The sequence below is a fragment of the Pelodiscus sinensis genome, chromosome 6, assembly GCF_049634645.1.
Source record: "Pelodiscus sinensis isolate JC-2024 chromosome 6, ASM4963464v1, whole genome shotgun sequence".
Taxonomy (NCBI): domain Eukaryota; kingdom Metazoa; phylum Chordata; order Testudines; family Trionychidae; genus Pelodiscus; species Pelodiscus sinensis.
The window spans coordinates 2,329,196-2,352,303 of record NC_134716.1 but is presented as its reverse complement, the minus strand read 5'-3'; the positions used below and the strand labels follow the sequence as shown (position 1 = coordinate 2,352,303).

The following is a 23,108-nucleotide window of genomic DNA, read 5'->3' as shown; positions in this document are numbered from 1 at the left end:
ACCGGGGGAAATCTGTGGATGTTTAACGTGAGGGCTATTTCAAACCCGAGCCCCGTTTGTAAAATCCCAGCTCTTGTGCTGGTGTATTGTGACATCAGTGGAGTTATATGATTGATACTCACTGAGGCACTGGTGCATTATCCCTACCTGCACAAAAGGTATACAAGGAAAACGGGCAAAACAGGATTCAACTGCATAAGAAAACCAAGTGACAAAATCACACCGAAATTTTCCAGACTATTGCAAGAGAAATATAAATTAGAAAGCAGGACTTTATTGCCTTGCTTACAACTCAGGGGTTATTTACACAACCGCATGGAGTTGAAACATTTTAACTAGATTTATGTCAAACAAGAGACTATAGAAGGCAATTATAAAGTAATAATTTCCCCACAGAACTACTGGGCAATATAGACATCATGGAGTTAATTTGGGGGAAGGAAATTAGCCAATAGATCTGTCCAGTAGAATAGAAAGATATGTGCTTACCACTATAAGCAGTGTAATTTCCCTTTCATGGAGAAAACACCATTGGAAATCTAGGATTCAGTATTTTTACATGCCAGCTTATAAACCAGACACAAAATTCAGAGCGAAAATGCTGGCAGGAATACACTGGTACAGAGACCTACCTTCTGGTAAAATCCCACACTGAAAAGTTTCTGACAGAATGTGGGAAAATTGATGCAAGACTTATTTCAGAGAGATGACTTCTATCAATGCAGTGTTGACAAAGGGCCAGATTTACTGACATTAAAGAATGACACCATTTAAGGGTCCCTGAGGCTGCAACCAATATGTGGATTTCAGTGATGCAAAATCAGAAACTCACCGTAGAAAGGTGGTTACCAAGTATAAAATTAGTCTCCAAGACATGGACCAGTTACAGATTTCCTTAGATCAGCAATGTCCAACCTGTCAGAGAGTACGCTTATAAAGTCTGCAGATGATACCAAGCTGGGAGAGGCTGCAAGTGCTCTGGGGGATAGGGTCAAAATTCAAAATGACCTGGACAAATTGGAGAAATGGTCTGAGGTAAACAGGATGAAGTTTAATAAGGACAAATGCAAAGTGCTCCACTTAGGAAGGAACAATCTGTCTCACGCATACAGAATGGGAAGTGACTGTCTAGCAGGGAGTACTGCAGAAAGGGACCTAGGGGTCATAGTGGACCACAAGCTAAATATGAGTCAACAGTGTGACACTATTGCGCAAAAAAAAAAGCAAACATGATTCTGGGCTGCATCAACAAGTGTGTGGTGAGCAAGACACAAGAAGTCATTCTTCCACTCTACTCTGCACTGATTGGGCCTCAATTGGAGAATTGTGTCCAGTTCTGGGCACCACATTTCAGGAAAGATGTGGAGAAATTGGAGAAGGACCAGAGAAGAGCAAGAAAAATGGTTAAAGGTCTAGAAAACATGAGCTATGAGGGAAGTCTGAAAGAACTGGGCTTGTTTCGTTTGGAAAAGAGAAGACTGAGAGGGGAATGATAGCAGCTTTCAAGTACCTAAAAGTGTGTTACATGGAGGAGGGAGAAAAATTGTTCTCCTTGGTCTCTGAGGATAGGACCAGAAGCAATGGGCTTAAACTGCTGCAAGGGAGGTTTAGGATGGACATTAGGAAAAACTTCCTGCCAGGTAGTTAAGCAGTAGAATAAGTTGCCTAGGGAGGTTGTGGAATCTCCATCACTGGAGATATTTAAGAGCAGGTTGGACAGACACCTGTCAGGAATGATCTAGTTAACAGTCCTGCCATGAGGGCAGAGGCCTGGACTCAATGATCTCTCAAGGTCCCTTCCAGTCTTACAAGTCTATGATGCTCCCCTTGACCAAGCTGCATCTACACTGGTGTTAGCTTGACCTCATTACGTCCCAGGAGCAAGGACACTTTTCACAGCCCCAAGCAATGGAGGTAGATAAGTTTTAGCTGTAAACCTCTTCTTCCTCTTTTGGTCAAACGGAAACATGGATTCCCGCACTAAACCTGGGGTTAGTGCCCAGTCGGGGCATGGTGCATGCTAATCCGAGCACAGAGACACTTTTTTTCATTTTAAGCATGATGAGCTCAAAAACCACCACTGAAAACATGCCCGTTCTGAGCCTAACGAGAAGCAAAGCTCGATTCTCCCATCCATTAATAGTACAGTACACGCATGATTTATTATTGTGGGGGCCCAAGCCAAGGCCCCGTTGCGCTAGGTGCTGTACAAAGAGAGCACAACGAGACACTACTCAGCCGGCATTAGAAATCTCTTCCCCTCTTTATATATGCTGAAAAGGAGTCTTTGGGAAAGGATTTAAACCTTGTTCTTGAAACACGTCACTACTGAGTGCCTGGATGGATGGGAGACAATGGGCGCATCTGACCTTCTTATTTTAATTTCTAGGTTGCATAGTGGAGATATTTATTTCCATTAGTTCTGCCTCCCTTTCGGAGCTGAACTATGCCCATGGTCCAGCTTCAGCGCCCTGGAGCTGCAGCTAGCATCCCTCAATGTCTTAGCAACTTTCCAATGGAACAGGGACTAGACATAATTATTTCTAAGTCTCCAGTCGTGCCAGCAACATCCATTTCTCAGCACAGCCCCCAGTGTTTTAAACAGACGATCCAAAAGCTCTTGGAAGGACTGTTTCAGCACCTCTTCATAGTAATAAAAGCCTCTTGGTAACTTCAATGGGAGCTGGACCTGGTCCAGACTGCTTCTACGCTCTCTGCCGCCTCTGTATTAAACTGAATAAATCCTGCAAACTTTTGCTCTTCACTTCAGACTATTTAAGTGCCTTGTACAGACAATCAATATTTCTCCCAGGAGGTGGTGTGACTTGCCCACCTATGCACAAAGTACACAGTAGTGCTCTGCTCTGCCCTGGGTGACTAGTTTTTTGTAGGATGTGGCTTTTCATCCCATTTCTTTACTTACTCTAGTCATCGAAATTCCTAGGACTAACTCATCCTTATGGGAAACAGAACAGGCTAGAGGATCAGGGGAGGCATGGGTGTCTCTTCCCACTTCTTGGGTGTCCTTAATACATCACTTCCCCTCTCTGCCCAACTATGCCGCTCCTCCTGCTCCCACCAATAAAAATCACTTTGGGTCAAACAGAAAATTCTGAGCAACCCAAAACACAGTGTTTCCATCCCAAACCTCTCTCTTTGGTTTGTCATTTGTTAACAAATGCGTAAACAAAATTTCAAAACGAAAAGTCGTCTCCCACAGAGCGATGGAAACCTTTGGCATTTGTTTCCTGAAGCTGATTTTTGTTTTCAACACGGGTCATTTGGTGTAACTGAGGGGTCCACCAACTCTTTCAGTGTCACCCAATCAGCACTTTTGGCCACAAAAATATTTCATGCAAAATATTTTGCCTGGCCCCCGCCTGTACAAGGCCTAGCACAGTAAGACCCTACTTTTCTCTGCCCTTAATGGATGTAATAATAATAGCTGCTGCTGTAATATAACGATCTAAGAATCGCATGGTACTGCACTGTTGGGCCAGCGACACGGAGAGAAGCAAAGCTGTGCCATTGCAAAGCTGGCAAATTGAATCATGCCCACTGGGATAAATTCCACCCCTCGAAACACTCATGCAACTGACTTTCACTTCTAGAGCACAGAGAAAGCCTTCAACCAGCAGCCTGACATGTGCTTTCCTCACCATCAGTCCTGCCAGGATCCTGGCGAATGAGCAACTCACCACTCTTCCCAGTCCAATAACCCCGTGATTCTTGCCGCGTTAATTGCTCAGGAGCAGCTAAGGGAAGCAGCGCTATTAGAGAGCATAGTGTTTTCTTCCCCAGCCTGACATCAGGCAAAGTGCAATTAAGTGTTTCATTCCCGCCTCTAATTGTCTGAGATAATGCAAAGCAATTGCCACAGGTGGGAGGCGCGTTTCACCGTGAAAAGCTGGTTTTTCTCTCCCTTTTTTAAGGGAAGTCAACATTTCTCTGGGAAAGCTACCAATTGTTTCCAGTGGCGGGCAAAAGGTGGGCATGTGTGTAGGCCTGGAATTTCACTTTCACCCTAGCAGCCTGTTCCGGAGGGCTGGCACGGACCCTGTGTCAAAATGTCGTTCTTTGCACCTGATTATTCCAGGGACTGTCACAGGCTGTCTTTCCTAATGTGCCTTGCACAGAAGCTCGCTGAGTGCAATTTAATTAAAATCTTGTTAATCCCCGTGATTTTTTTTAAACTTGCCTGCAGCTGGTGTGGGCCTGATGCTGCTCTCCCTGACAGTACCACTGACTTCCCGCGAGTTACTCCGGCTTTATAATGCGGTTCCTGAGGTCAGAATCACTGGGGCTAGAGTCACTGGGGCTGGGCTGATTCACAGCAGCTACCCCTGAACAGACTGTGGCTCCCCACAGAACACTGAGTGCTATGGCTGTTCCCCCCCAAGAGGTAGAACTCTACTGGAGCGTGTGTGTTTTTGGACTGCTGGCTTCTGATTTGGTGAGGTCACAGCTGAAGTATTGTGTTCAGTTCTGGGCCTTCACTATAGAAAGGATGTGGACTCATTGGAGAGGGTCCAGTGGAGGGCGACAAAAATGATTAGGGGGCCAGAGCGCATGACCTATGGGGAGAGACTGAGGGATTTGGGTTTGTTTAGTCTTCAGAAGAGAAGAGTGAGGGGGGATTTGAGAGCAGCCTTCAGCTTCCTGAAGGGAGGTTCCAAAGAGGATGGAGAGAGGCTGTTCTCAGTAGTGACAGATGGCAGAACGAGGAGCAATGATCTCAAGTTACAGTGGGAGAGGTCTAGGTTGGATATTAGGAAAAACTATTTCCCTGGGAGGGTGGGGAAGCGCTGGGCTGGGTTCCCTAGGGAGGGGGTGGAATCTCCATCCCTAGAGGTGTTTAAGTCTCAGCTTGACAAAGCCCTGGCTGGGTTGATTGAGTTGGGATTGGTCCTGCCTTGGGCAGGGGGCTGGACTTGATGATCCCCTACGTCTATTCCAGCTCTATGATTCTAAGACACAATCACTCAACCTATGTACTTTCGTCCTCACCAAGACATGGTATTAAGGACAAGATTGAACCTTTTTGCTCAGCCCAGCGTGGGGGAGACAGTCCATGGAGGGTCACTAAAGTCACAGGTACAGTTAGTCGGAATTTTTTCCCCAGGACATTTCTTTCCTAGAAAAACGCCGATTCATTGAAACTCAAATGTTTTGTGAGAAAGGGTCCTATTTATTTAAGAGAAATAAAGAACTATCCAGGACGCTTTGACATTTCCCAATTAAAATGCCAGTTTTCTGGTTAGAAATGACTTTTTGGTTTGAGCTAATTTGAGCTAATCAGAGTTTTCATTTTAAAATACATTTTAAATTTAAATTATTGCAATCAACAGGAGACATTTTGAAATGATCCAGATGAAACACTTCAGTTGAGCTGGATGGAAATGTTTTATACATTTTTGGAACAATTGTGATGCTCAGTCCTGATTTGGGATGAGTAGTTTACGGTGACGCAGCATCCTCCCTCCTCATTTTTCACGCCGGTGCCCTGGCAGCATTGATGGCTGATACATTAGGAATGGAGCCGAGTTCTTTCACTGCCTGGACACTTGCTTGCACAGGGATTATTGGATGTCCAAATCCTGCTCTCCTGCCACAACTAGAAACATAATCTGGGATGGTCCTACGCACCTGACATCAGTGCGTTTATCTATCCATGATACTTACTCAGATACTACTAAGGTGGGGGAACTAGGTATCACAATCCTTACTGCATCTTTTGCCTCACAACACACCTGTAAGGTAGGGAAGAGCTGTTCTCCCCATTTCACAGATGGGAAACTGAGGCACAGAGAGATGGAGCAGTGGCTTGAACCTGCATAATTTCAATTGAAGGTTTGGAACCTAACCTAGTAGATTCTCTGCCACTAGGCCAACAGATCCTGTATGCCAGCTTTGACCAGCTCTTCTATGACTGAAGTCAGGAAGTGTCTTTCCTGGCACCAGTGTTATAACTGGCCATGTACTTGTGCAGAAGTGAAACGGCTGGATGGGGAATTCACTTTCACTGTGGGGGGATGAAACTGTACAGAACAGATGTGTCTTAGCACCTCTATTGGTCACACTTCTATGATGGATTATTGCCTCTTTATTTTTGAGTATTCCTATTATTTTGGTCAAGGCATAAATAGGGCCCTACCTGAATTGCAGCATGGTTGTCAAATAACTGTGGTGAGTTGCAGACAAGTCATACGGAAAAGTGACACTAGACCTCTGTTAATTGTCGTAATTTGGAAAAGCCAAAGACTTCTTGTTTATGAAAAATTTGCTGGAACAGTATCAACATTCAAGTATTGTAAAAGCGACAAGGAGTCCTGTGGCACCTTATAGACTAACAGATGTGTTGGAGCATAAGCTTTCGTGGCCAAAGACCCACTTTGTCAGAAACATGCTTTTGACGAAGTGGGTCTTTGGCCACGAAAGCTTATGCTCCAACACATCTGTTAGTCTATAAGGTGCCACAGGACTCCTTGTCACTTTTGCAGATCCAGACTAACACGGCTACCCCTCTGATACTCGATTCAAGTATTGTGTTAGGCCTGCTGATTATTTTGATAGTCAGACATTTTGCTGCAACTATTTTATAGTCATCAATGCGCATCTGACAATACAAGCCCCAACCGCCCCCCAAGGGCTGACTTCCTGCGCCCCAAGCACAAACAGCTGAGTTAAATGGGGTGCTCCTGTCCTAGTGGGGGAAAGAGTGTGTGTGTTGCAAATTTCCAAATGTTGCAAATCTCCAAATGTATGCAAAATTGTGGAGCATGCAAAGTAAGCTACTTAAAATCAAAATGACAGTGGAAGCCTCATAGTGCCTGATCCACAGTTCTCACACATCACAGATTAAGTTGGGCCTTATGCACAGGGCGTGAGAGAGCCAGAAAGAGTTTACAGGTGAAGGCTCCACTCCTGTTAAGTTACTCATGTGCATGTGCACACAACTCCTATAAGGATCAGCCCCTCTGCTCCCAGTGTGTGTACTTTGTTTTGAGATTCATAGATTTGAAGGCTAGAAGGGCCCATGAGGACATCCAGTCTGTCTTATGGCATAAACAAGCCATAGCATTTCTCCCAATTATGCTTGCATTGAGCCCAGTAACTTGTTTGACTAAAGCATCTTCTCCAGAAAGGCAGTCCAGGGTGAAGACCCTGGATTTGAAGACTTCAAGAGATGGAGAATCTACCCCCTCCCGGGGTAGCCCGTTCCAGTGGTTAATCGCTATTTAAGTACATGTTTATATCTAAAATGAGTAGTCCTGTGGCACCTTAGAGACTAACAAAAACATATAGGATCATGAGCTTACTTGGGTAAAACCCACTTCCTCAGATGAGTTGGAGTGGAAATAACAGAATCCAAGGTATATATAGCAGCAAAGGCAGTTACCTGTCAGTTGTAGGACCTGTGTTAAAGCTAATTAAGTAGGCTGGATGTGCCCTGTTCATAGCTTTAGATGGGTAGGAGAGGAAAGAGCATTAGCCAGATGGGAGTAACTGAATGTAATTGTTTTCAGCGTGTTGTACATTTAAGCTAGTGATTTTTCCTCCCTTTCCCATATTGGTTTGCTTTTATTGTTGTTGTGAGGAAGGTAAAATTGCTTATCAAAGCTGGAAGGCTTTTCCTCAGGTGTACCGCAGAGTTTCACAGTGATTAATTTCTCTCCTACCGTTCCAAAGGGGCGCACAATGAGAGGCATCCCTCCTTGTCTGAAAACAAGACAAGGCAATGTTTCTCCATTCACAGTGTGTACGACATTCCTTTACCAGTGTGAATGCAGCACGCTTTCCAGAGAGCATTGCATGGCGCGGAAGCACAAAGGATCAGAGAACACTGCTTTGTGTAGGACGGAAACATTAAGCGAAAACCTTGAAGAGGTTTATCTGCGCTGGAGTGGCGAGGGGGGAGGCGGAGAAGGAAAAACCGCGCATGAAACAGAGAAAATCAGTATTTAGTGGAAGAAATGAAAGCTGTTGTGATTAGCATAACAATGTCATTGTTCCTGTATTAATCTGTAAATTTGCATTTAAATAACTTAAATACTGTAGGACATTTTCTGTGCAGTTAAAGAGCTCTAAATACAATTGTCAGTCACTTTAATTTGCAGCTAGTAAAAAGGGATTGTCACTTGAAAAAACATACTTAACTATCTGGTTTAAAGCATAGATAGAACAGGCGACCCAGCAGGACTTTGAATTCGGTGGGATTCTAGATATTTCCTCTACTAGGTTCCTAGTCTGGCAAAGCGGCTCCACCCATGTGCTTCAGGCAAAGCCCAGGCAGGAGCGCTCTGCCGGATAGGAATGCGCAGGGCATTGTGTTAGGGGCTGCACGAATCCAGAATGTAAAGCCGTCCCCACAGCGATGGAGCTGAACCCAGGGCAACATTGGGGCAGCCGTGATTCCTGCACCGGTCCGTGTGTCTGGCCTTTGAGACTTGCCACGCGCGGTCGTTCCCTTCCCAACAAGTGAGGGTGCTGGGATGGGGGCCTTCCGTACATCTCTAAAAACTGTCCCTTGTCTGGCAACGCAAACACCCGTCCCCAGCCATAGGACTCCCGGAGCACGAAGGAGACTATGCAGGAGAGCACAGAGTGGCAGGCATCCGCCCACGCCTTCCTGGCCAGCATGAGTAATGCACACAGCGCCCCCGTTCAGAGCTCGTTCCTGCAAGACACAAGCGCCACTTCGCTCAGCAGGACTGAGCCCTGAGAGCTCGGTGAGAAGCTGGGGACTGCCGCTTTCGGGTTCAGCATAATGTTTCCCTGCCCCGAGCAGCCCCGAGTTCTGCCCCGGGGAGTCTGGGAAACCCGTGACCCTGTGCCGGCCCACTAGACAGGCGCCTGACTGTACAGCAGGACATCTCGGCACGGAGCAAGCGTGATGGTGAGGCCCCTGCAGAGCACAGCGAGGGGAACTCTCGGGCACATGAAGCCAGCTTCACTGCGCCAGCCACAACAGCGCCACACCTGGAGCTTCCCCTCAAACAACTGTCCACGGTGGGCCATTGCAGGAGCTCCTCAGCCATGGCTTTCAGCACCGTCTCCCCCAGGGCCCTTGCCAGAAACTTGAAGACGTGTGGTTTGGACGAAAGACCCCCCGAGGTGGCTGGGAAGCTGGCTAGGTCTTTGGGTGCAACAGGTAGTGATCGATGGCTCAGTGTCCAGATGGTGTCAAGCGGTGTGCCCTGGGGTCGGTCCTCAGGCCCGTTTGGTCCAACATCTTCATTAATGGTCTGATCATCAGTTGGATTGCACCCTCAGCAAGTTTGTGGATGACACTAAGCTGGGAGAAGATGTAGCTACGCTGGAGGGTAGGGGCAGGATTGCTACAGGCTAGGGACCGGCGGGCTAAGCGGCAGTTCTGAAGAAAAGGACCTGGTGTAGATGAAAGGCTGGATCTGAGTCAACAGTGTGCCCTTGCTGATGAGAAGGCTAATAGCGTATCGGGCTGCATTCGTAGGAGCATTGCCAGCAGCTCAAGGGAAGTGATTATTCTCCTCTATTCAGCACTGGCGAGGTTGCATCTGCAGTACTGCATCCAGTTTGGGGCCTCCTGCTACAGAAGGGATACTGGGAAACTGGAGAGAGTCCAGCAGAGGGCAATGATGATGATTTGGGGACCGAGGCACATGACCTATGAGGAGAGGCCAAGGGATTTGGGCTTATTTAGTCTGCAGAAGCGAAGAGTGAGGGGGGATTTATAGCAGCCTTCAACTTCCTGAAGGGAGGTTCCAAAGAGGATGGAGAAAGGCTGTTCTGAGTGGTGGCAGAATAAGGAGCAATGGGCTCAAGTTACAGTGGGGGAGGTCTAGGTTGATTAGTAGGAAAAACTATTTCCCTAGGAGGGTGGGAAGCGCTGGGCTGGGTTCCCTAGGGAGGGGGTGAAATATCCAGCCCTAGAGGTGCTTAAGTCCCGACTTGACCAAGCCCTGGCTGGGATGATTGAGTTGGGTTGGTCCTGCTTTGGGCAGGGGGCTGGACTCAATGCCTCCTGAGGTCTCTCTCCACCCTAATGTTCTATGATTCTCTGACACCAGCTGGCATCAAGGGGACAGATTGTGCCTCCAGCCCGTGGAGGAGCAGGTGTGGAGCCAAACGGGCCAGGAAGAGGCGTGCCCAGGCAGACACGTTGCCGTGCTGCGGGTGGGGAAAGCACCGTGCTGCCCAAAGCATAGGGGTGAGCAGAACCTTCCCCACTCAGCAGGTCACTCTTGGGGCAGGGCAGCTCAGCAGTAGCGCAGAGGGTCCCCGCAATGCACCAGGGAGCCAGACTGTATTGGGAACCCAGGATGTTTCAAAGGACCTGATCCAACCCGCATCCAAGTCAATGGGCACTGTGGCACGGACTTGGCTCAGGCCCTGCGCTCAGCTGCCAGGATGGCTGTTAACCCATCCGTCACGCCAAGTGGCAGGGAGCTGCTGCTTGAATCTCTCCTCTGCATGGTGGTTTCTTGACGTTTCAGACTGTCCCTGCTTCTTTTTATGGCCGTGACCAGACGTATTAAGTCCAGAACTAATTTCACGGCCATTAGCGTGTGAAATGCCAGGCTCCCGGAACTGGCCAGTTCCTTGCACTCTGCCGGGGTGGGACTGCAGAAGGCTAAACTCTCATCCCAGCTGCAAATGTGGCGCCGCATTTAATGAAACGAGTTTGGCTGAAATCTCTCCTCCCAGCCACAGAAACGAACCAGGGACTGGGACGGGAAAGTAGCCTGAGCTATTGCGCTGCATGCTGAGAGCGAGGACCCCAGTGACTGAAACCGCCCCGGAATGGCTGCCCCATGCAGGGGACTAGAGAAAACTACCTGACAACCGTGGGATTCAGTGAGCGCCACAGCCTGGCCAGGGGGTTCTGCTCCCCTGAGAGCTCAGCTCCGGTCGGCCTTAGGTGACAGCAGAAGGCGCGAGTGACAGAGGGCTCCTCGTTAGCGACCACTCCCAGAGAGCCGACGGCAAAGGCACTCCGGCCTCCTCCAAAGCAGAGTCCCGCTGCTGACTCTCATGGATTTTGCAGCGGGACCTTGGGCCTCCCAGCGTTCTTCCCGGGGTAAAACTGACAGAGCTGAGGTGCCGTGAGGGGAGTTAGACGCTGACCAACTGCAGCTGTGCTCTGCTCCAGAATGCCGCAGGCCGGGCAAGAGCCTGGCTGTTTCCCAGCCGGGAAGTAATCTGGATACGCTTCCTCTCCGCCGCGTCGCTGTAATTCACAGTTTCCAGTCACGTCGATTTGTTTTCGTGCGAGTCGCAATCTCCCCTTTGCCGCCGACCCCGCCGCACCTCGGAGCACAAAGGAGAGAAGCCTGCCTCTTGCGGAGCGAGGCCCCTCAGCCCCGCGCTAGCTGCTGCGGCAGCACCTCCCACTCCCCCATCCATTCACACCAGACTGAGCCTCAGGCCGCCTGTGAAGAGAAAGCAGGTGGGCGGAAAAGCTCAGCATTAGGAGTGGAAAACTGAGTCGCGGGCAGTCACGCAGGATTGCGACAAGCTACCCCTCTGCTAAGCCTCGGCCTGCTCCATTCCAGAGGCAGGAAAGTCGTGCCCCCCACGGGTAGCCATGCCCCCCACGGACTGCATCCACTCAATTCCTCCATGCACCACCTCGATGTCGGGATCTTTCTGCACCCACGGTCCCAAGGCGAGAGCACTGTGTGTTCCTCCTCCAAACCCCCCACGCTGCAGCAGCGAGAAGCGGGGTTACGGCCTCTCCAGCCGTGACACCTCCCGTTCGAGCCGTGGCTACAAATGATGTTTGCGGGACGCGATGAGGGACTGCAGCAGGGTTCAGCCTGGCTGGGTTTGGGAGGTCTTATTTCAGTCTCCCTTGCGGTGCCCGGGGCTCCTTTTGGGCAGCACCTAATTGAAGGTGGCAGCACACGAGACAGGACTCTGCTTCCCTTGCCATGGGTGGAGACCATCGACTCGCACCTCGAGTGAAGACTCAGACCAGAGGGACCTATGTCAGGGCAGTGAGATGGAAAGCAACTCCCCGCAGCTCCGCCGCTCAGGCTTGTGTGTGTGTTGGACCGGGGACAAGCATCTGCCATCCCTGGAACCACTGAGTCTACGTGGCAGCGAGCCGCATGCTCTGTAGAGTCTCGCAAATAGGGCTGTTGCGGAAAAGCCCATCTGATCACGTCTCCGTGGCGCTTTCTGGCCTGGCGCTGGGCGGAGTTTTCTCCCCTCGACACCAGCCCCCTTTTCAAAAGCCCGTGGGAGTATGTTTACACTGTGCGAGGCCCGGTGAACAGACTCGCACTCATGGGGCTGGAGCTAGTGCACGGAAAGGAGCATTGTGGCAGAGATCCCAGCTAGCCAGTGCAAACTGTGGGGCTGGGGAGGGCTCAAGAGCCCAAGCAGCAACGTCCACGCTGCTAGATTTAGCGCCCTGGCTCGAACGGAGCTAGAGCAAACCTGGCTGGCTTGCAGCTCTATGGCTCGATGCCCTAAGTGACTTAGGAGCATGAGCCAGCTCCCTGGTGAGATGTGTTCCTAAGTCTTAGACGTTTTGGAGCTCCCCAAGTAAACCACCTCCCTACTCATTTACCCAGGCAAGCGAAGAAGGAGCTAACTCCAGGCCTCAGGCAGTAGGCGGCTGCGAGTGCCTGTGATGACAATACGTTTATTAAAGGAGACAAGGTAGTTAGCACTGAAAATTGTCTGTTCAAATTGGAGAGGGCGTCTTTGCGTTCCACGGCCAAGGGAAGCGGGAGTGACAGCGCCGGTTAGCAGCATGGGGTGGCACTTGCTAGCTAGGAGGGACAGGTGACTATGTGGAAAGGCCCGCTCCTTTCTTCCTAGCGTAGCCTTCCCCAATCCAGCCACCAGCCTCAGGACGGACGGGGCCAGCAGGCCACTCGCGTACAGTTGTGTGCAGGCTTGGCGCCATAGGTACATCCAACCCTCCAGAGAAGACTGGAGTGACTAAGTGACACACCTTGTTGCTGCCAGTCTTCTCACCCCTCAAAGCATTGCGACACGTCGCCAGGCAGGGCCTGTGGCGTTCTGACCAGGCCACAAAGAAGGGGAGGCCCCACCACTGGAAATCCGTCAAGCAGCCCTATTCCCGAGAGGTTTCCAGAGCAAAGCTCGGTTAAATGCAAATGAGCATCCCAACCTGTGGGCCTGGACTGGCTGAATTAACCGTCCAAGGTGGCCCAGAAAGGAGGCTGTGCCCTGGCATGAGGGGATTGCCACAAAAGGGCTGCTACCCCGAGGGTAGCAAGTTCAAGCTCCGATGCACTAACCAACAAGGGCGAGGGAGCGCCCTTCGGGGGCGCGTCTTCTGCACGGCTGGCTGTGGCGGCAGGGAAGGCGCCATTGAGGGACTCTGCAAGTGCCGAGGAGAGAGGAGCCAATGATGCGGCTGACCCCTTTGCAACTACACTGCGTCTAGCTATGCCAGGGAAGAAGCCTCCTTGCTGCATTTCTTCCTCAGTGAGGCCAACTGAGAGCTGCTGCAGTCACGCTGGGGAAAGTCGGGGCTGCTAGCCCAGTATTCAACCCCACCAGTGGATAGGAAGGGCCTTGCCCTGCCCCTCTTCCTCGCCAGCCAGAGTGGCATGAGGAGACACGAAGAGGGATGGTGTAATTTACTTCCTGTTAGGGCAATGGGGAGAGCAAGGCAGGGACAGTGCTTCCCGCAGCTCCTGCTAAAGAGGGCTGGCAGAGACATGCTATTCCCATCCACTGAGCACTTTCAATGCCTCCAGCGGGTGGCCCGGCCCAGCCCAGCACAGGACAAGGTGGCGACATCTCCAGAACTGTCATGAAATGGAAAAGCTTCAGGTCAGATCACTAGAAAGGTTCCTTTGGCGCATTTGGAAATGCTTTGTTTGTGTCAACCTTTCTTCTCCTTTCTCACACCGAGAGTGTCAGTTGACCGACATTGTCAAGCAAAAATTAGTTTTGACTAAAAAAAACCCCAACAAACTTTTCTGGTTCAGCAATGTCCGCACTAGTTTTAACCAACCCTTTTTAGCTGGGTGTTTTGTCACTTTTGGTTTATTTTTTCAGCTACTTGCCCCCCCTAAAAAATTTTCACCAAAACCTTCCCAACCACAGGACGCATCTAGCTACACATCAGCCCTTTCTTTGCTCTGCTCCTAATACTCAATTGCAATGAGGTGTTCCTATGAAGCCAATGTCACAGCATTGCAGCGAGAGAGAACTAACTAGCTTTGAAAACAGGAATCTAACAAGTGAGAACTTTTCTCATTGAATCAGCACCTGGACAGAGCAAACTGAAATTAAGAAAAAACAACAAATGTTCTGGTAGCATTTTAGAGACTAACAAAACATGTAGATGGGATCATGAGCTTTCGTGGGCACAGCCCACGTCTTCAGATCACCAGAGTTATGAGTAGGGGATATGAAAACTGGAAATAAATAGGAGAGGGGAAGAGAAAGGAAAAAGGAAGGGGGGTGAGGATGGGGGTAGAGGGGAACAAGGCATCATTAAGTATCTCCCACGAAAGTTCATGATCCCATCAACATGTTTTGTTAGTCTTTAAAGTGCTACCAGACCATTTGTTGTTTTCTTCTATAGCAGCCTAACTCGGCTACCCCCTGAAGTTCTTGAAACTATGAAACCACTTTCCTCTGGCCTCCATGTTGATTTTCCTTCACTGGTCAGTTTGCAAGAGTATGGACAAAATGATCAGGATCTGTCTTGGGAAATGCAATCCCAATCCAACTCTGATGCTCATTAGAGATGTGAAAAAAACCAGAGTAGTTTGCAGTTCTCTAAAATGAATGTGCTTCAGATGCAAGAACCCCGGACAAAAGAACTGTCAAAACATTACGATGCACTTTTCAGTAGATGTAAACTGGGAAAACATTGGTTTCAATATCTTGGTCTCGTCAGCGATGCATGGAGAGCTACTTCGCTGTTGTTAAACAAGATGGAAACTCAACCTCTGAGCTTGCTGAATAAAAACCAAACAACCCCTGGCTTGCTTTCTGCACACGATCAGAAGAACAGTCCTAGTGCGGATCATCAGGGAAGTGACCGACAGCATTCGCCTTTTAATTACAGTTCAGCTATTCGGCCCACTGCGGCTCTTGTGATTCTGCTTTTTAATTCAACCACTTTGGCGACTTTCTGATTGCCGTTTATACAGTGCCCGTTTTAAGGGCCAGCACTGGGTGGGTTTCCGACACAATGTGCTGAGGGCTATGTTTTGACTGTTGGCCGTCACTCTCTTGTTTATTATCGCTTCCCCACAGACAGTCGCTTCTGAATAAGACGGGCTCTGGATCTAATTCATGTGACTTGAAGGGGCTGCAACCGAGCAAGGGGTGGGGCCCCAGACATGCATGCATCAGGCTTGTGTTTCAAAGCAGCTCGGGAAGCAGAAGCTCCCATGGTGACCCATCTAGATGAGCCTCACACCAAACACACCAAGCCCTTTTAGAAATCTGCACCCAGCCTTGGCTGCCTCGGCCTTCCCTCTACAGAGCTTTGCAGGGGTCCTGTGTCTTGCGGGGCCCACAATGGCAATGTTTGTATAACTAGATGGCACTGGATGGACAGTTGCTCAAGGTCACATGCTGCCACCCTTACTCAGGGAGAGGATGATCTTATAGTGCAAATGGGCTCATTGGCCTACATCAGGGGTGACCAACCCACGGCTTGCGGGGCCCTCCTCCCCCACTGCTCACAAAGTCACCCCATGCGCCCCTAGAAATGGTCCCCAGCTCCCTGTGCTCAGCGGGTGCAGGGGAGTCGTCCGGCATGGCAAAATGGCATCCGTGAGATGGCAGCGGCCGAGAGGACCCTGATGTGGCCAAATTGCGGTTTTAAAGAGGCAGCGTCCTTTTTTTTTTTTTCCCCCTCAACCGTTCTGGCGTGGCTCTTTGCCTTTTTTCCATCGCTGTTTCGGCTCTCTTCATTTAATGGGTTGGCCACCCCTGGCCTACATTCTGATGGGCTGACATGGCCTGCCCTTGTCCCTGTTTGTGGGACCTCAATGTGGACAAGCAGGATGAAGAAGGCTGGGTGTATCCGTCACTCCCCTCCAAAGCCAGTGAGTCTGAAATGTGTGTGGGGCATTAGCTCCCCCATATTCATCAGGGCAGCTTTTCTGGAGCACAAGATGTTGTAATTTGCAGATTAATTCCCTCACCCCTTAAATGCTGTGTGAGAAGGGAGCACGGGGAGTACTGGGCATCTCAGAGGTGCGTTGTCTTCCCTGCAGTCTAATGGTATGTGGCATTGCATGTGCTTAACACAGTCTTTGCAAAGCCACAGTTAGAGTATTGCCAGTTGCTGTGGTTTTATTGAGAATCTCGCAATATTTGGCGGGCTTTTGAAGGCCTCGGCCCCTGGAGTCAGGTGAATACAGGAGACCTGCAGCTTAGTTCAACACAAAGGTAAGAATTTAGCCTCATGTTCACAGTGAAACACTTGGAATCGGGACTCCTACAGGCTCAATACTAACCAAGTAAAGCACTTCCCCTCAAATTGTTAGCTCATGATTTTGTGGGGCCTGACTCGTGATTTTTGGTTCGGGTCCGGCAATTGCGACTGTAGGCCTTTGCTTCTAGTAAGGTCCATCGGAGCACAAGATAGGGGGGCAGAATCTGGCTCTTCGTGCCTGTCTACACTTGAAAGTCAATTCAGATTGGGGCAAGGTGTGAATTTAAGGCACAACAACTATTTTGGAATGACTCTGTGTATAACAAGGCCCTCAGGTAAGGGATTCAGGGACACTGGAAAAGGAAGGCAAAGGCCAGGCTGAGAATGGAAGGAAACTTGCTGCAAAGTTTCTTTCATTGCCCTGCCTCTGACCTCCATACTATCCGGAGATTGCCCTCCCTCTTTAGGCACCAGACGTGATTAATTCTCTGTGACAATCACAAATCCCAGGAGAGGAATGCGCAAGCCATGTCAGAACCGGTGCCGCGCTCTGCGGTGAAGAGCGTACAAAGCTCTAGGATCTCGCTCTAAGCGCTAGCATTTCAAAGGATGACTTTGGCGTGTGTCACACTTAACAGTAGAGAATGATGCATCTGACTCCTGATCTGCGCAGCAGCTTTCAGGGGCACACTGGGTCGCATTCTGAACAAGGGCAATCCTGCTGATTTCATTAAGACCCCGCAAGCTGTTATCTGATTAGTCAAGATTCAGATAACTAACCTCCACTCGAAGGGGTGTAACCTTCCTGTAGGGGCATGTGGTTAGTTAGTGCATCTTAAGAGCCACTGGGGTTGTTCAGAGACAGTATGAGGAGAATAGATCTTTAATTCCTCATTTGGGGACCTTCCGAAGCTCTTTTGTCTTTGCGCTAGCTTGAAAAAAATATCTGAGGTGCTAGGTCAGAAGAAAGCTGCTGCCGGAAGAACCAGGCAAATGAGGATGATGTAATTGCACGTTGTCCCGGAAACCGTTCCAAAGCAAAGGCATCACTCTTCTCTCTTCCTGTTACCACCCAGTAATAACTTGCAGGCCAGGATTAATCCGAGAGCTGATTCTGCCTCGCCAGACAGCGAGAGCGGCCCCGGCAGCTAATCACACGTAGAGACAGGTGCAGATAGAGCTGTTCTCTCAGCATAGGCATTGGAGCTCTGCTCCTTCCTGGCAGGCAGCACGAGGAGCTCAGAACAGTTGAGGCTTGGGGGAAGAGAGCTGGGTCTTCATCTACTTCTCTCGGCTGTCCTGGCTTTTCTGGGAAGATGAGCTGACTGGGCCAGGTTCTCCACTGCCTGGCATCTCGCGTTGTCCTGTAGGGCCAGAGCCTCAAAGTTGTTTAGTGCCTCCCTCCTGCTGACATGACTGAGGCTTTTTGAGGATCCAGGCCTCCCTGCGCTGGCGTCATGGCTTCACCAACCCCACTGAAGGCAGCGCACAGAGATGCTGACTACAACACATAAGGTGGCCAACTTCCATAGAGTCCTATCATAGAATCCTAGAACACCGGACCTCAAAGGGACCTTGAGAGGTCATCGAGTCCAGTCCCACGCCCTTGCGGCAGGACCAAGCACCATCTAGACCATCCCTGACAGGTGTTTGTCCAATCTGATCATAAATATCTCCAGAGATGGGGATTTCACAACCTCCCTAGGCAATGTATTCCAGTGTTTAACCACCCCGACAGTTGGGAACTCTTTCCTAATGTCCAACCTCAACCTCCCTTGCTGCAATTTACGTCCATTGCTTCTTGTCCTGTCCTCAGAGGCCAAGGAGAACAATCGTTTTCCCTCCTCCCTGTAACACCCTTTTAGGTACTTGAAAGCTGCTACGTGTCCCCTCTCAGTCTCCTCTTTTCCAGTCTAAACAAGCCCAATTCTTTCAGTCTTCCCTCCTAGCTCATGTTCTCTTGACCTTTCATCACTTTTGTTGCTCTTCTCTGGACCTTCTCTAATTTCTCCACATCTTACCTGAAATGTGGAGCCCAGAACGGGACACAACACTCCAAAAGAGGACTACCTTCTAAGCCCCCAAAACTGAACACTCTTGTCCCACCCTGCTTCACCCCTGCCCTGAGGCCCTGTGACTTGCGAATCTTCTTCTGGTTCTCTGGAGCTGTGGGTAGTCTGTGATGGAGAATGCATCTTATCTGCCTCTTCCCAGGAATGGCATATCTTCACACCCAGGTTTTCAAGTAGGCTTGAGTGGGGATTTTTAAAGCCCCCTGGTGCTAGCTACATCTGTAGTTGTTCTTTTCCAGGAATAAAACAGCCCCTGGTTTTACTAAGACACCGTAAGGCTGTGTAACAGAAGCAACATAAGAACATAAGAACAGCCGTACTGGGTCAGACCAAAGGTCCATCCAGCCCAGTAGCCTGTCTGCCAACAGCGGCCAGCACCAGGTGCCCCAGAGGGAGTGAATCGAACAGGTAATGATCAAGCGATCTCTCTCCTGCCATCCATCTCCACCCACTGACAAACAGAGGCTGGGGACACCATTCCTTACCCATCCTGGCTAATAGCCATTAATGGATTTAACCTCCATGAATTTATCTAGTTCTCTTTTAAACCCTGCTATAGTCCTAGCCTTCACAGCCTCCTCCGGCAAGGAGTTCCACAGGTTGACTATGTGCTGTGTGAAGAAGAACTTCCTTTTATTTGTTTTAAACCTGCTGCCAGTTAGTTTCATTTGGTGGTCCCTAGTTCTTATATTATGGGAACAAGTAAATAACTTTTCCTTATTCACTTTCTCCACACCACTCATGATTTTATAGACCTCTATCATATCCCCCCCTTAGTCTCCTCTTTTCCAAGCTGAAAAGTCCCAGGCTCTTTAATCTCTCCTCATATGGGACCCATTCCAAACCCCTCAGCATCTTAGTTGCCCTTCTCTGAACCTTTTCTAATGCCAGTATATCTTTTTTGAGATGAGGAGACCACATCTGTACTCAGTATTCAAGATGTGGACGTACCATGGATTTATAGAAGGGCAATAAGATATTCTCCGTCTTATTCTCTATCTCTTTTTTAATGATTCCTAACATCCTGTTTGCTTTTTTCCCTTTCACCAAGGGAAAATTTGCCTTGCTGGGTCTGAGCCTTATTGTCAAAGGTATAATGCTATTGCAGAGGGGAGTCAATACACACGCTGTGATTCCAATGCCCTTGGGACCAGCTTGTCCCGGCTAAGCACCAGTTAACTATGCAAATATTCATGTGAAGCGTTCAAGACACATTAGTTACTGCAGGTTGCTCGTCTCCGATTAGGATCTAGATCTACACACTCCATTTCTGGGGACTCCATGCCAGAGAGTGACTTTGGCATCCCACTATTCAGGGAACGTGTTTCCACATGAGAAAAGGAAGCCGGCAGGTCCTGCATTAGCCAGAGAAGGTGGTATAGCCTCTAGAGCAGGGGTCTCCAACCTTTTGATGCATGAGATCACTTTTTGAATCTAAGTGTCTTCCAGGAGCTACCTCAAACCTAAACATCCTTGCCCCGCTTCTTTCCCACTCCTTCTCCATCCCTGTCCCCCTCTGCTCTGTAGAGATGGGGTACAGGGTGGAGGGAGGGGCACCCTGACATCAGCACTCCACTACCTCTTCTTCTTGAGCACCTCCCAGGCAGAGGGCAGGAGCAGCATGGCAGTGCCAAGAGGGGCAGCTGAAGTGCCGGCCCTGGACAGCCTCCCGGCCAAACCTCTCAGGATCACCTGTCAAAGGTTCCAAGATCTACCAGTAGATCCCGATGGACTGGTTGGTGACCACTGCTCTAGAGAGCCTATTCAAATCTGATCCTCCCAAATGTTCCCTTCCTTGAGCTGTGTTAAAATCAACACAGGCTAGCATAGCTCACAGGAACTGTGGACGTGATCCCATCCTTGTCACAGTTCAGGGGGGTTACGCTTTTCCCTGGAAAGGGGAGTTGTTTTTCTGTCTGCCGGTGTTTTAGTTCTGAAAGCCCAAAGATGGCAGAGAACTTTATTGCCAGTGACTGAGCGTCTCAAAATCATTCAGGGGTTTTATTGCCTGCTACAATGAATGGGACTTCTGGAACAAGACTGGGAGGGAAGTGTCTGTTGCCACTAGAGTACACTTGTCTCAGCATCTGCAGTAGAAGCCATGATTCTTGAACCTCAGCCTTTCTCTGTTGTCAGCAAATAGCTTCGAAACCCACTGACCAAAAGTGCTTCCCATCTCTCTCGAGTAGTGGCCCCCAGACAGGACGATAATTTATGATTGCACTCTACTGATCTTGCAGCTCAAGTGGAAGAGGGCCTGAGCACTGGATCTAAAGGTCCTAATGAGAAATGCGGGTGTCGATATAATGTCACAGAATGTTATTTCTGGTTTTTCAGTTTGCTCTTTTAAAAATCACAGGACATTATATTAGAAATTACATATAGTCAAGCTTTCAAGAAAGAAAGAAGCAAGCCAGCCCAATGGCTAAGCCCTTCTTGAATATATTACACTTATATCCATGCTACAATCCATGTTCTGTTTTTCCCCAGAGTTCCACTTTCACAGTAATTGTCGAAGACCGAGGTCAATTACAGCACTGAGAAACAAAAAATGTAACACTGTCAAAGAATGGAAACTTCCTTCTGTCGCTTCTCAGTTCATTTCAGACTTCCCAGTTCCATCCATTAGGATCGCATAGTACTTATTGCAAGTCTTTGTCTCTTATCATCAAATCAATTTCTCTTCCAGGCAGAACATTATTCCCCCCACAGTGGGCCTATCAGATAAAAAGAAGGCTGCTCTTTCAAGCTGCTCTTTAAAGACTTAATACAACTTTTCAAATTCTTCAGGAAACCACTTCCTCTTTCAAAGGCAGGCGATTAGGGATTTTGCTCAAGAGAAAAATGGAGAGATTGGAGTCCCTTATGTCTCCATCATTCTTTTCACAGGAACCATACATCCTCCTTACAACTAGGGAACACTGTCATTTCTGTCACTCTCCTCAGACACTCCCCACTCATCTAGGCCCATGGCTCTCAGACTTTTCAGACTTCTGTACCCCTTTCAGGAGCCTGGATTTGTGCTCCCCCCTCCCCACAATCACCCTTTAAACATAGCTAAAAAACCTCACAATTACTGTGTTACTTTATTCATCATACCCAAGCCTGAGGTGGCTCTGCACCTGGATTTCCCATCAGGGCAAACATGGGAAGTAGAGAGCTGTCATCTGGGAACCCGGGAAACAATGCATTGACCAGCAAGAGATATTTGGACTTTCCTAGACCAAAAACACATTGGATGATGGTATTTCGTATAAACCGACGATATGACCTTGGAGAGTCAAACAGCGCCGCAGCAGGAATGGGAAAACTGGAATGTTTCTGTTACTTTTGTACCGATTCATGAGCAATGGACCAATTCTCAACCATCCTCCCCACCCAGCCGGAATTCCCATTTTGGTGTCACGACGCTTTCCCACGTGGGAGGCGGGTTTCCCCAGGAGAAGGTGCCAGGCAAGACTGTTCAGTGCAAGGACAGCACTTGGCGCCCCTTGATCACTCCCCAAACACGCCCCATTGCTTTCATAGCCAGCCTCAAACACCAGCCTCCTGCTCGGGCAGACGGCAATGCCTACCTTGTCTCGGATCCCTTGGCGCATCACTTCTCTTTCGGCCTCCATCTTTGCATATTTGGCTTTCCTTTCCTCCTCTTCCTGTCGCAGGGCTTCCTGCCTTTCCTCCTCCTTCTTGGCGGCGTCAGGGTCTTTTTCTTCATCTCCACCCAGCATCTTCCCCATGTCTTTGGTAGCCCCTACAGACAAGACACAAGAAGGGGACAGTGGGCAAGTGAGCCAGAACAGCCCAAAGGACACGTCAATACAAGCCGGCCCATTCTTGTAGTAAAGCGGCCATAAGGTGGGTTAACAGGGCTTCCCCTAGTATCGTGGGATGGAGCCATGCTCCGCCCCTCCCTTACTTCCTGTCTTGGCAGTGGGAGTTTCTCGCCACTCTCCTTGCTAGTCACCTAAAGCAGCTGGTTCCCAGCCAGCAGCCCTGTGAGTGGAGAAGGGATTTCATTGCACTGTGCAATCCCTTTGCAAAACTCCTGCATGGCCCGGGGCTGCAAGAGAGGGCCCATCCTGCTTCCTTGGCCGTTGGAAAGGGTTCTCCTGCCCACACAGGGAGTGAGCCAAGCTCGGAGGCAGGATAAGGTCAGCACGTAGCCAGGAGTGGCCCTAGACGAGCTGCCGGCAACTGGCACCCTAGGTGAAACACGCGATTGGCGCACGATCGGTGCCCCCGCCTCCAGAGCCCTCAATGGCCGTTTATCTTGGCACCCTCGGCAAGCGCCTCGTTCGCCTGTATTGACGGGCCGCCCCTGCACGTAGCAAAAGAAACCGTAACCAGGCCAAACGACACTCATGCAAGTGCTTCTGCAGGTAGGGTTGGCACCTGTCTGAACTCACAAACCCAAACACCCTTTGCCCACCCCTGTCCTGAGGCCCAGCCCCTGCCCTGCCTCTTCTCTAAGCCCCCCGCCCCCATCACTTGCTCTCCCCCACACTCATTCACGTTCTCTGGACTGGGGCAGGGGTTGGGGTGCACGAGGGGGTGAGGGACTGGGGCCCAGGACTTTGCAGTGTGGCAGGGAGCTCTGGTCAGAACCAGTGGCAGGGGTTGGGGTGCATTCACCCATAGACAAGCTGGGCTGCATAGTGGCTGAGAGG

General features: G+C 49.6%; 1 protein-coding gene across 3 annotated transcripts in view; it reads right to left on the bottom strand.

The window, feature by feature from the left end:
* The window catches only part of CPLX1 (complexin 1), a 137,176-nt gene that overhangs the window by 34,356 nt on the left and 79,712 nt on the right, over positions 1 to 23,108 (bottom strand). For all 3 annotated transcript variants that reach the window (XM_075931283.1, XM_075931282.1, XM_075931284.1), the window contains exon 3: positions 22,017 to 22,192. In XM_075931283.1, the coding sequence (XP_075787398.1) occupies positions 22,017 to 22,192 (176 nt within the window). The remainder of the gene's footprint in view (positions 1 to 22,016; positions 22,193 to 23,108) is intronic.